The 13,571-nt window shown below is 42.3% G+C and overlaps 1 protein-coding gene across 2 annotated transcripts in view; it reads left to right on the forward strand.

Annotated features, from left to right (window-relative positions):
- LOC138176686 (mitogen-activated protein kinase kinase kinase kinase 4-like) overlaps positions 1 to 13,571 on the forward strand; it is a 228,437-nt gene that overhangs the window by 182,417 nt on the left and 32,449 nt on the right. Inside the window, exons 21-24 of one of the 2 annotated variants that reach the window (XM_069107490.1) lie at positions 1,555 to 1,635; positions 4,565 to 4,694; positions 6,292 to 6,441; positions 8,927 to 9,070. In XM_069107490.1, the coding sequence (XP_068963591.1) occupies positions 1,555 to 1,635; positions 4,565 to 4,694; positions 6,292 to 6,441; positions 8,927 to 9,070 (505 nt within the window). The remainder of the gene's footprint in view (positions 1 to 1,554; positions 1,636 to 4,564; positions 4,695 to 6,291; positions 6,442 to 8,926; positions 9,071 to 13,571) is intronic. The other variant, XM_069107491.1, reaches the window with a different exon arrangement.

The raw sequence follows: 13,571 nt of genomic DNA on the forward strand, positions 1-13,571 counted from the left end.
AGAGAGAGAGAGAGAGAGAGAGAGAGAGAGAGAGAGAGAGAGAGAGAAGTTGGGACCCTCTCTCAGGCAATTTGGTGACAGCTGCTGCCTTCCTAATTGTGGTAAGAGTCCTTTCCCTACATGATGGGGATACTAAGACCTATCTGTCTGTTGTTTTCTTTTACCTGAAAAAGAGTCTGTGACTGGGCCTTATCACTTGTACCTGGCGGCAACTGGCTTACACTGGCAAGGGCACATCCTTCCCCTTTAGTTCACACGATCATAGATCTAGAGCAGCAAAGACCTTAGAGATCGTCTTGTCCAACCCCTCATTTTACTGATGGGGAAACTGAGGCCCAGAGAGGTTAATGACCAAGGTCACGAGTTAATAAAGAACAGAGCTGGGATTTGAACTCAGGTCCTGTGACCCCCAAACTCAGCACTCTTTTCATTAAGCATCACCACCTCCAGCTATAATAATCCAGTTACCTTGAGCAAATCACTTCCTTTCCCATATTCCTGGACTTTGGTTGCCTTCTCTCTAAAATAAGGCCATCTTGGGGTGGCCAGGTGACGCAGTGAGTAAGAGCGCTGGCCATGGCATCCGGAGACCCAGGATTGGTTCCAGCCTCAGATACTTGGCACCCACACAAAAAATAACTGGCCGTGTAACCTTGAGCAAGTTACTTAACATCAATTGCTTAAAAAAAAATAAAATAAGGCCATCTAGTGCAACCACCTCAAATTTGTCACTTCTTACATGGTGGTGTGTAAGATTTTTCACTGATCGACGGGGCAATCAAAAGAATTGTTCCAAAAGCCCTGTAGATTTCCCCAAAACAAAGAGACAAGAGAAAAGACTAGTGATCTACCATCTGAAGTTCACATAGCTCTTTTAGGTCCTCGAGCACTTTTCCTACCGATCTCTCATTTATTCCTCATCACAATTCCTGGGCCCAGACCTTATCACCTGAGAAACTCATCCATGGCCATATGGCTTGTAGGTGACACAGGAGGTATGTGAACCCAGGCCTCCTAGCTCCCAGCCCGGTACCCCTTCTACATACAAATCAGTTATCTCATAAAACCAGTACTATCTGTAATTAACATGGAAACACTCAGTGACCCCAAACCAACTGAATCATATTCTCCCAGGTCCACATGCTCTACTGAAAGCGAGGCTTATGGGCATTAGAAGTGGCTCAAGGCCTCTATCAAAAGGTGCAAATAACCATAAGGATCCCAACTCACAGGTAGGAAATCTCTTCTAGTGGAAGAAGTATGAGCAAAAGGTTCAAAAAGATACTGTGGCATAGACGGAAGAGTAGCTCCATAAACTGAGAGGAGCCAAGGACAGGGAAAAGGGAGGGGCAGAAAAAGATGGAAACATGGACCAAGCCTGGGTTACCCTTTCCCACTGGGTCCCAGTCGTTTCCCCGGGCAGTTCTAGTTTTCTTTTTACTTAAGGTTAAAACCTGCACTTCTCCCCAGAGACCTTTGATCAACACCCACAGATAAAATATTTTATGGCCTAGATGAATTCCCCCTCCACAAAAATGTGGTTTTACTCTTTAGGTTTTTTGTTGCTGTTATGAAGATGGTCAATCAAAAAGAAGCATTTGGTCAAACGTGACATTACTGTCATCCTCCCGTATGGTAAGGTTTGCAGATTCAACTTTCAAGAAATACATTCTTGAAAACAGAACTGAATCTACAACTAGGTATCCTCCCACCTGATGGCACCAGGCGCCTTTTTTGCATTGTCCTAACTCAAAGGCTTAAGCTAGAGATTATGCACTGTGATTTCATCATTGTGGGGTGCTCCAGGTGAGGAATCACCTGTGCTAGTGCAGGCAGGTACCTGCACTGCCACTTAGAATCTTGAGAGTTGCCTGGAGTTACCCATCGAGGGTCACACAGGCAGTATGTGTCAGAAGGGGGACTTGAACCAAGGTCCATCCTGACTCTAAGGCCATTTCTCCACCCATGATGCCATGCTGCCTTGTCCAGCCGGAGATAGTCAATTCAAGTTGGCAGGTATTTATTAAGCACCAACTGTGTGCCAGGTGCAAGTCCAAAAATGAAACCCTTCCAATCCATTTGGAACAAACACCACATAAACATATAAGCAGAGACAAACTACACCTAAAGTAAGTTGGGCAGAGAAGAGTACCCATTGGGGTCATCAGGAAAAGTCTCCTGTAAGAGGCAGCACTTGAACTGAGCCTTGAAGAGGCCAAAGGATAGATACACTTAACTAAAGGGATATCAGCATACTTTTTGGATCCCCTCCCCCCCCAAATAAAACTATTTTAAAAGCCCAAAGTATCAAATATTAGATAGCATAGTAGAACATTTTATAGAGGAAACTTTTAAAAAATGCTCAAGTATGATTTTGATGATCTTCAGCTCTCAGCAATCATAGCTTAATCTAATCTCTTCTTACCAGACTTTTATTAGACTTGGCCAATTTAACTCAGTCTGAATCCTGTCTTGGAACTAAATCCCCTTCTGGGGCTGATAGTATTTTCCAGGACTTCAAGCTAGTTTGGCCTCAAAAGCTCCCCTGGGCACCTTTCCTTAGTTTGCCAGTAATGTTGTCCCACAACAGCCATAGGTGGTCTGTTTACCCTGTTTAGACTTAAGGAAGTGCCTTGGTTTACCTTTCTGGCATTCTGTATCATTTATAAGGCCTGTGTCATGTTTCCTCTGACACTCCTGAATCCTTGGACTATATAGGGTATATAGGATATCTCTCTGTTTCAACTTGAAAGCCCTTCATGATTGGTTCTACCCAAACAGAAAATTTCTCTGGCTATTTTCTGTCCATTTCCTGGCCCCTCCCATCAGGTATTTATTTGAGCCTCACAAATTGTCTTCGACACCAACCCACTTAGAATCAATTTAACAAAAGGGCCATAATGTTTTTCGTATGTCCTCTAGCCTTCCTCCTCTGATGCTTCATCATGATGGAGAAGCGACCTCCTCAAAGACTCTGGAAAGGTTTCCCACATGGACCTGGTTGACAGAGCAGCTCACTACAGCAATTCACAAAGTCACAGAGGGGTGGAAGAATCTGTGGGAGGGGTAGGGGTACACGAGCCGTCGAAGTCACCCCCCTCCCCCCAAGCATGCTCAATTCCCTTTTGCCGCTGATTAATATTATGTTAATATTATCATAACTGGAGCTTGTCTGGGGCTTTAAAGCTTGGAGAGTGCTTTATATACATTAACTCTTCTGAACTTCACAACAACCCTGTGAGGTAGAAGCTGCTGGGATGAGAAGCTAATCAGACAATGGGCTTGTCACAGCAAGCACTCAATGCGCCTTGTAGTGTTGTCTACATGGAGGTCATTATTATTCTCTCAAGTCACAACTCTGACATGTACTGGCTGAAGGACCCTGGACAAGTCACTTAACTTCTCAGGATGTTAGGCAACTCTCCAAGACTAGAAATTGCGAAGAACGTCCCAACCTACATTGGCAGAGGGAGTTTCCTAACTAGGGAGATCCCTATAAGCAAAGAAATCACCGTCCCTAAGTCACTATTGCCTAACCAGTCAACCCTTTTCAATAGTGACCACTCCAGAGAACATTTGTCCATGGCAGAGCAGAATGAGTAAGGATATGTGATTTTAAAACAGGTAATCACAATGCTGACTTTGCAACGTCTCAGGGTCATAGAATCATAGAAGTAGGAGGAACCTCAGAGGCCACCTAGCCCAACCCCCTCACTGTACACTAAGGCCCAGGGAGGGGAAGAGATTTGTCTAAGAATTCTTAGATTTAGAGCTAGCAGAGACCTCAGAGGCCATCTAGACCAACCCCTCATTTTACAGAGAAGGAAATGGAAGCTCAAGAAGGGGAAGGGACTTGTCCAGGGTCACCCATAGGATCCTAGGCCAACCAACTCATTCTACACATAGAAAATTGATACCCAGAGAAGTTAAGTGACTTGCTGGTATTTGGACTCACTGACTCCAAATCCATTACTCTTTCCAATATACCACACTGCCTCCTATGGCTCCATTTATGTCAAGGTACATTATGAAATTCCTAAATGCATCCATTACCGATTTGAGTTTTCTTTTGTTTTCTTTCATTTTTTAAAAAGAAGACATGCCTTGGGGCACTATAGGGGTGTGTAGCCATCATGAAACCAGACAGCATTAGGACAACCCAACACAGCACCCCTCACTGAAAGTTGGAGCCAAGTACAAAATCCTGTACAAATTCTCCCTCATTTCTATCCTGGATTCTTTCTCTTCCTTCCCCACCCTGTTCCCCCAAGACTTCTTTTCTTTAGGTCAATGTCAGGGCTGCATGTCCAGGCTGCAAAATTGGTATATGCCTTTTCCCCACTGTTAGCACTACTAGATGCAAATGCATGTTCTGAGAACTTGGTGCTCCCCAGCCAGAGGGCTAGAGAGTCCCTCACTGCATGTAGCTCCAGGTTCGTAGGGTAGGTCAAACCACAGATGCTGAAAGCTTACATTTCTCTAGCCGTATGCATCCCACGCTGGGAGGACTGCCTCCTTCTGACTATTACCTCCTCATCAAAATGGGTCTTGGTTTGAATCCTAGATTGCAAGTGCTAAAAACAAGTCGTCCAAAAGCATCTCCTCCTCCACCTCATCATTCACCTCATTTTTCGACCCCAAACTTCTCCAACTCACACCTCCCTCCAGCCCTTCAAGACGGATCTTTGGCTCCTGTAAGTATGCCTACTATGATCTCAGATATATTATGGCCTTTGTGGTGTGGGGGTAGGTGGGGAAGGAGGAGCAGGGAGTTCACCCTACCTGTGATTTCATAGGTATAAAACATACACTAGGTTCATATCAGTACTTCTTCTGTAACTTACAAAGCTAGAGGTGTCTGGGGGCCTAAAGAAGTTAAGCAATTTATTCAGGTTCACATAGCCAATACGTGGCAGAAATGGGACTTGAATCCTGGTCTCCAGACTCTAAGGCCTACAAATTCTACCCCACTCCCTCTCATTGTAGTCATTCATTATTAACCGTAACTACAGTAACAACAATAGTGTAACAATGATCAACCGTGAAAGACTTAGCTGCTCTGATCAATACGACAATCCAAGACAATTCCAAAGCATCCCTGATGAAAAAATGATGTCCACCTGCAAAGAGAAACCTGGTGAATGAACTCTTGAGTGTAAATTGAAGCATGTTCGTTTGGGGATATTTTTTAGCTTTTTCATTTTTTTTTCCTTACAAGATGGCTAATGTGGAAATGTGTTTTTCATGACTTCATATGTAGAATGGGTATCATATTTCTTGTCTTCCTTATGGGGGAAGAGGGGAGGGAGGGAGAGAATATAGAACTGAAAACAAAATTTAAAAAACTATTAAGCATATCATAACATTCTCCAGTTGAGGTGGTATGTAAGGAAATTAAGGAATATTAATTTTCAAGTGATATATGAAGTCAGGCTGGTGTGTGTGTGTATGTGTGTATGTCTGTGAGTGTGTATGTTGTTTTGTGGTGGGATAGAGGTGTGTGTAGTGGGGGGGGGAGGGGGGAGGGAACAGAGATACATGATACCAAACATCTGTCCCATAACAGAAAAACTCAGTTACTAGCCTGAATCTTTCCATTTTCATTTGGATGTAAGCTTCTTAAGGACAGGGATATAATTTCGTTTTTATCTCGGTGTCACCAGCACCCAGGGCCTAGCTCAGGGTAGGTGCTTAAGGAATTAATGCTTATTCATTGATTGATGGGCCATGGCATTGCTTATGTCTAAGGATGGGCATTACACACTGCTCACAGTATATTGAAATATCTTCTTCTTGACTCATCCTCTAAGGTCCCTGAACTTTGACTTCATCATGCTTGAAAAGTTCTCTTTTCTTTTGCCCTCCTCCCCCACCCATATTTCTACCTGTGGCAGTCTTCCTTTCCCCTTCCCTACTTCCCTCATAGCCCAGCTCAGGTGTCACCTCTTCCCTGTTGCCTTCCCTGATACCCCCTGCCCCATGTGACCTCTCCCCATAATCACCATATTCTGATGTGTACTTGTTTTCTCTTCACTCATGGAGGGTATGGCCTGTGTCATTTGCACATATGGTTAGGTCCTGATTAGTGCGAATAATTATCCCCTGAAAATTTGCCTCTTTGAAGGTACAATTACACAAAATATGGTACATGGTAGAAGCCCAGCAGAAATATTAAATGGAAATTCAAATAATGGGGATTGATCCCTATTGAATTGATAGATCTGAATTAGTCTGTCTGGATGGATGACCAACACTTTAACATCTTTTTTCTTCTTCCTTTTTTTCCCTTAGGTGAAGAGAAATATGAATTTCGTAGGAAATCGAGGAAAGCCTCTGTTGTCAACGTCAATCCCATCAACGCCCGCCCACAGAGTGACAGCCCCGAAATCCGCAAGTACAAAAAGAAGTTCAGCTCGGAGGTGCTCTGTGCAGCTTTGTGGGGTGAGCTGGTCTTCTTTGAGCTTGTCCAAATTGATTCCCTCCCTTTATGAAGGGCTCCAACCCTGTGGAAATTAGAGAATGAAGTCATTTGTTCCTACTTTCTCCATCCGTCAAAGAACATTTCTTGACAATGACCAAGTCAGCCAGAAATTATTGTCTAAATAGGTACATTGGATGTCTGATGACTTCAGTGACCCAGTGACCTCAATTATAAATATATATTTTTATTTTATTTTTACATATCCATCATTTCTGAGTATATCCATAAAGAAAAAAAAGAAAAGCAGGGAACAACCAATCCAGCAAAACCAACCTTTTTGACAATATATACAATATGGCACACCCCTAGGCCCCACCTCTACAAAGAAGAGAGAGAGCTGCATTTTCTCAACTCTTCCTGAGGGCCAAGCTCCAGAGTTATAATAATACAGCATTCACTTTCCTTTCTTGATGTTGTTATTTCTGTTTACAATGTTGTAGCTTTTGTATAAATTGTTTTTCTGACTTTGCTTACCATATTCATCAGTTTTTATAGGGCACTGTGATGTATCATTACATTCACATGCTAAAATTCATTTAGCCATTTCCCAATTGAAGGGCATCAATTTTCATTTGTATAACTTCAAACCAAAAAAAAATACACCTATGTGTGTAAATAGTAAAAAATCAACTCATTCTCCCCATCCATCCATCCATCCATCCATCCATCCATCCATCCATCCATCCATCCATCCATCCCCCTATCTCCCTAATTTCCTAATCGTACCATTAATCCAGACCTTAAGGAATGGCAGACAAGAAATGGGAGAGTGAGCTAGAGAAAGCTGCTCGACTCCATGACTTGGAGAGTCAGCTGGCATCTGATGACTGCTGCTCAGAATAGAATCATCAGTTCCTCTGTGATCAAAGTGACCAAAGCCAAAACAGTGGAGTAGGGAGGGAAGATGAGACAAACCATCATTCCTTTAACCCCCACTATTCCCCTTTGCATTGGGTTCTCCCATGCTGTCTGCTGTCTCCCCAGTTTTAGAACAATGCCACAAACTCTTTTTCTGCCTATTTCCTGAACTTCAGATTTCCTTAACTATTGAGCCCTACCTTGATTATCACTCAGATGCTCTCCATTCACAACTTGTACCATAGCGTCTTTCCCTGGGCCCTAGTAATTGTCCCCTAATCACCAACATTGGGGATTCTGCAATATTGTCTCAATGCTTCTCCACCAAGGCTCATCATCCCTCCTCCTCCTTATTCTGTTTACAGATGGCAAAGATATGATTATCTCCATTTTACAGATGAGAAAACTGAGTCATAGAGATCAAGTGACTTAAGTCACTTGCTTAAGGTTGTGTACCTACTTAAAAGTGTATCAACCTCAACATTTAGTCTTCTAACTCCACATGCACTACCACTTTCCAATTTTAACCAACTTTGCCAATCCAGTTTCTATTACACTTCATTGCCTCTCAAAATAATCTCATTTTAACTACTTTGGTTTCATTTTTCATTTTGATATTTTTATCTTGCCTCTAGAGAATAAATAGAAGGATCAACAGAACTTGTCCATGTGTCAGGTTGGAGCCTAAAGAAATGTCAGTGGGAAGCTGATTTCATAGGCACTTGGTACTGGGGTGTTGCTGTCTTTCCCCAAGGAAAAAGTAGCTTAGTATTAGTTCTTTTTTAAATAAAGAAATATTCTAAAAGTGCAAAAGCCATTAGCTGACAGATTTTGATAAAGGGTATCAAAAGATATCATAAGTTCTCCTGAGTCTAAATGACTTCCAGTAAAAATGTTCAGATGTATTTTCAGAGGCATGTAAGTAACTTCTTTAATTTTTCATATTTTCATGGTCAGAGTTATTAAGCAGTATGATGGACAATTTCTACAAACCTACCTGCTCAGCTAGCACAGTGGATGAGCATACTGGAGTCAGGAAGGACTGAGTTCAAATCCATCCTCAGCCATTTACTAGTTGTATGACCCTGGGCATGTTACTTAACCACTGTCTGCCTCAGTTTCCTCATCTAGAAAATTAGGATAATAATAGCATCTACCTTGCAGATTTGTTGTGAGGATAAAATGAGATAATATTTGTAAAGTGTTCTGCAAACCTTAAAATAAATGCTAGTTATCATCATCATCATCATCATAGAGGCTAGAGCAGTGTCAGACAAAATCTCTGCATTTTGTACTTCTCACTCTTCAAGGCTTGCCAAGTTTAGACTGGGAGCTGGTGGTGGGATGTGTCACATACAAGGAGGAACACGAATAGATAGGGTCCATTTTTCAAATTGTATAGCTCAGGGGCTCCCAGCACCTAGATAGGTGTTTGAAGAAATAAGGACCTTTGCTAATCAACATTTTATGAACCAGTAAAAATTTGCTAGATGCCTATGGTTGGGAAACACTGAATGAAATAAAAAAACCCACTACACACAATTTGATGCAGTGTGAGCTAACTAACAAACTGTTATCTATATATAGGTGTCAATCTGCTGGTAGGGACGGAGAGCGGGCTGTGGCTGCTGGACCGAAGCGGCCAGGGAAGAGTTTACTCTCTGATAAGTAGACGCCGATTTCAGCAAATCGATGTCCTAGAAGGGCTCAATGTGCTGATCACCATTTCAGGTTTGTTCATGATCCCCAAGGGACACTGTTTTTGTCTTCCTCTATAATCCCAGCACTTCCCTCACTGTCTCCCACATAGCAAGCGCTTTGTAAATGCTTCTTTGTTGATTGACTGATTAATTGCCATGCCAGGGGAGTTATTACACCCATAAATTAGGTTGTGAATTGTGTTTAAGAAAAACAACTTTCTTTTAGGTAAAGTAAAACAATATGTGTAGAAAAACACTATTTAGGCTTAGCCTTTATCAGCTTCATGCTTACCTGAGTGTCTGAAGTTCTACTTAAATTGTCTTTCCAGTCTTGCTACTAGATTTTTATTTGGATTCAGAACTTTAGAGCGTAGGATCCTAAATTGAAAGCTAAAAAGGCCCTCTGAGGCCATCTTGGCCAAGCCCCTCGTTTTACAAAGAGAAAACTGATGCTCAAAGATCAGAGTATCAGAAGCAGGCTTTCAACCCTGGTCTATTAAGTCTAGAACCAGTACTCTTCCCACTGGACCAGATAGAGTGCTCTTTTCCTCTTCTATGTTTCCCCCCACCTAAACCCTCTACATCAAAACACTTGTGTCCTGTCCCTGTGATGGGACTACATACCTACTTATCTTGAAATCTGCCCTTTCCAATGGCAGTAGATGACCTAGCTTCTCAGGGCCCAAAGCTTCAGCTGTCACAAATTCTCCAGTGCCTAGGAAAGCTGGCACAGAAACAAGGATCTAAAACTTCCCAAAGTGCCTTGAGGTCGGACCATAGGGAAGGACCTTGATGTAATAGTAAGCACTGTGGATTTGGAGTCATGAAAAGCCGCTTCAGATCCTGCCTCAGATACTAGCTATGTAACCCTAGGCTCTCACCTCCATGGACCTCAATTTCCTCATCTGTAAAATGAGAGTTGGAATCACTGACTCTTAAGGACCCTTTCAACTCTAGATCTGTGATCTCATAACCCTTGAGAAATGAGGTATGGGGGGATAGAGGGTAGACATCAAGTTGTCATGAGAAAGGGAATGCAAGCCTCTGAGAAGTAAGATCTGGGACCTTTGTCTTTGAATGAGTGTGGTCATGGTGATGATAATTAGTTGGTACATGGTACCCTAGTAGACTGTTAACATTGACTTTAGAGATCTGACAAAATGAGAAGGGAAAAATACAAATAATAGGCTTGCTTCTATAAAAATTATTCTAATTATAGTCATTCGTAAAAAGTACTTAACCAGTTTAATTGCCATGCAGACCAATAATGATTAAAGGCATCATTAAGTACGTGTCAGATTAACTTGGTTGTAATTTTTATTTAATCTGAACAGATGCTCATTCTTCAGTTTGTTGCTCATATAGAAAGGTTGTAAGCTCACAACACAAAACCCCAAAATAGAAGGACCATTGCATTTTGTTCTATACTCCTTCTAACATGTTGGAAAACATCTGGGTGTTTTAGAGATTTCATTCTATATGGTTGCATCTTTGAACTTTTTGTCCAGATGTCTGCAGATGTGCAGTCACAGGCCAGTTGTGACCATAGACACATTCAGAAGACAAAAGTGAGGGTGGATAGCAAGAGGATGAATGCAACTATGGAATACGCATTTAAGAGTAGTGGCACCCCAATTGCCCTCCAAAAAGTAAAAAAAAATAGTGGCAGCAATGCAAAATTTAACATCATCTGTGGCTAGTGAAGAAAGCTAAGGGCAAAAGAAGGGGTTGGGATAATTTAGCTATATTGGGGAAATTAGGAAGATCAAAGTCAGGATAAGACAGGTGCTTCAGATGGATGGGACACTGCTAGGGGATGATATGGAGAAAGCAGAGTTGCTCAACTCTTATTCAGATTCTGTTTTCTCTGCCAAGAAAAAAATGACTTTTGCACTGCAATTGATGGAGGTGATACCCAAGTTAAGTAAGAAGATAGTAACTAAGCCTCTGATTGTCTTGGATGAATTCAAGTCATCTGACCCAAATGAACTACATTCTTGGGTACTGAAAGAACTGGCAGATGTGATGGCTGAGCCACTGTCAAGGATATATGAAAAACCATTTAAAAAGAAAGCTCGTGTAGATCAGGAGGTGTTTGACAAGACTGGAGAGGGGAAAATGTTCCGAATTTCAAAAAGGGGAAAGGAATGGAGTCTGTAAACTACAGGCCAATGAGTTTGACTTTAGTTCCTGGCAAAATTCTAGGAAGTTATTAAAAAGATGACTGGTGGACATCTAGAAACATCTAGGATGACTTCAGCGAGAACAGAGCATGCCAGATTAATCTTGCTTCCTTTTTTAATGGGGTTATTAGTACAGTATATAAAGGGAATATTGTGGATTCGGTTCACCTGAAATTTAGCAAAGGACTTGATAAGTCCTTCCATGCTATTAATGTGGTAAGGATGGAATTCTATGGGGTGGATAGCTGACCCCAAGGAATAGTTTGATGTCAGAATTTGTGCTTGATCTTATGCTATTCTATATTATTAGGAATGACTTGGCATGCTTAGCAAATTTGTAGGTAGCACACAGCTGGGAGTAGTAGGTAGAAAGTCTGAATATGAAAAGAACTTGACATGCAAGAATATTGGACCAAATTGTTTAAAATGAAATATAACAACCTTTATTAACAACATATTAACATAAAGTCTTATCTTGGGGTCAAAAAATTAACTTCGTAAGTATAAAATAGTAGAAGTATGGTTAGAGAGCACTTCATCTGTGAAAGGGCTGGGCATTTTAGTGACCTCTATGGCCAATATAAGTCAGTGCTGTGATGGAAGCCAAGAAAGCTAGTGCAATCTCGATCTCCATTGAGAGAAGGATAATGTCCAGGATCAGGGTGGTGTTGGTTATACTGTACTTTGCAGACCACATCTGGAATCTTGTTTTCCGTTGAAGGTGCTATGTTTTAGGAAAGACACAGAGAAGCTGGTGAGCCTCCAGAGGAGGCTAGTCAGTATAAGGAAGAGCCTCAAGTTCACATCAAATGAAGATTGGTTGAAGGAACTGAGCACGCTGAGCCTCGAGAAGAAAATACTGAGGGGTGCCATGCTAGCTGTGTTCAAATATTCGAAGGCTTGTCATATGGAAGAGGGATTAGCCTTGTTTTCCTTGGTCCCAGAGGGCAGAACCTGGAGCAGTGGGGGGAAGTTGCAAAGGGGCCCAGTGAGGCTGGATGTCAGGAAGAACTTCCTCACCATGAGAACAGTCCAAGAGTGGAATAAAAAGCCATGCTGTGGTTCAAAAGCCCACAGTTTAGTTTGGCCACATGAGAAGAGGCTGAGGGTGGGTGTAGCCATCAGAAACCTGACACTCCATCCAGACTCCCCTGGAAATATGTTCCAGATTGATCCCAGAAGTGAGACCTTCAAGGCTGGCTACAGAAATATTCCTAACATCTGCCTCGAAAGGGAGGGGAGAGGGGAGAGACATCAAAGCAAAAACAACTGGAGGTCTCCATATTACCACAGTTTCCATGTAGAGCCCAAGGAATCTCCTAAAGCCCTCCAGTGAGGAGGAAGCCACTACCTCCCTTTTGGACAACTTAGCCTCCAGGCATAAGAACAGCATGTTTTTAAAGTTCTTGCCTACATCAATTGCAAGAATCTGAAAATAGAGGAAGGGCGGGGCAGCGTGTGTGTGTGTGTGTGGGGGCATTTAATAGATAAAAAATGGACCTCTATTAAAGTGTTCTCTGTTGCTTCATTGTGGCTTGGAAGTGACCCTGAGTTCTCAAAGGCTGTGTTAGCTGAACTTGACCTAGAAAGATTTCAAATTAAGGTTCAGGGGTAGACTATATGTTTCAAGGACCAGGCTGATAATAATAATAGCTAACATTTATCTGGTGCTTTAAGGTTTGCAAAATGAAACAACCCTGGGAGGTAGGCACCATTATTGTCTCCATTTTACAGATGAGGAAACTGAGGCTTAGAGGTTGTTATTCATCCTGGGTCACATACCTAGTAAATATCTGAGGTGAGACCCAAATACAGGTTTTCCTGACTCCGAGTTCAGCTCTTCAACCACTACATGAAGCTCCCTTAATCTAGCCAAGGTCAGAGAGCCATATTCTCAGATCAGTCACAGGACAATGCATGTTTTGGTCAGAGTCGCTTTCCAAAACCAACTCTGAGAGGAGCTGCAATTTCTATCAGTGTAGAGTTGAGCACACAGAGGAAGTCAAAGCCCCTGATTCTCTCCTTTGAATTCCATGGGTCTGCAATGCTCATTTGACATCAGAACATCGAATCAATTAATTAGCACCTAAGTGCCTACTCTGTGCTAAGCACTGTGTCCAAGGTCTATTGAGAAGAGAGTGAGGCTGATGAATTGGCACCTCTCTGCCTCACTTACATCCAGTTCACATGCAGGTCAAGATATCACCCTCTCAATATCATTGGTCCTCTTCAAGAATAAAGAGTGTAGGGGCAGCCAGGTGACTCAGCAAGTAAGAGCACCAGCCCCAGTGTCAGGATGACCTGGGGATCGAGTCCAGGCTCAGACACTTAGCACCCACCCAGAAACAC

Source organism: Petaurus breviceps, unplaced genomic scaffold (assembly GCF_028583685.1).
Source record: "Petaurus breviceps papuanus isolate PSGF00001 unplaced genomic scaffold, PetGlider_PUasm1.0 90133, whole genome shotgun sequence".
NCBI lineage: Eukaryota > Metazoa > Chordata > Mammalia > Diprotodontia > Petauridae > Petaurus > Petaurus breviceps.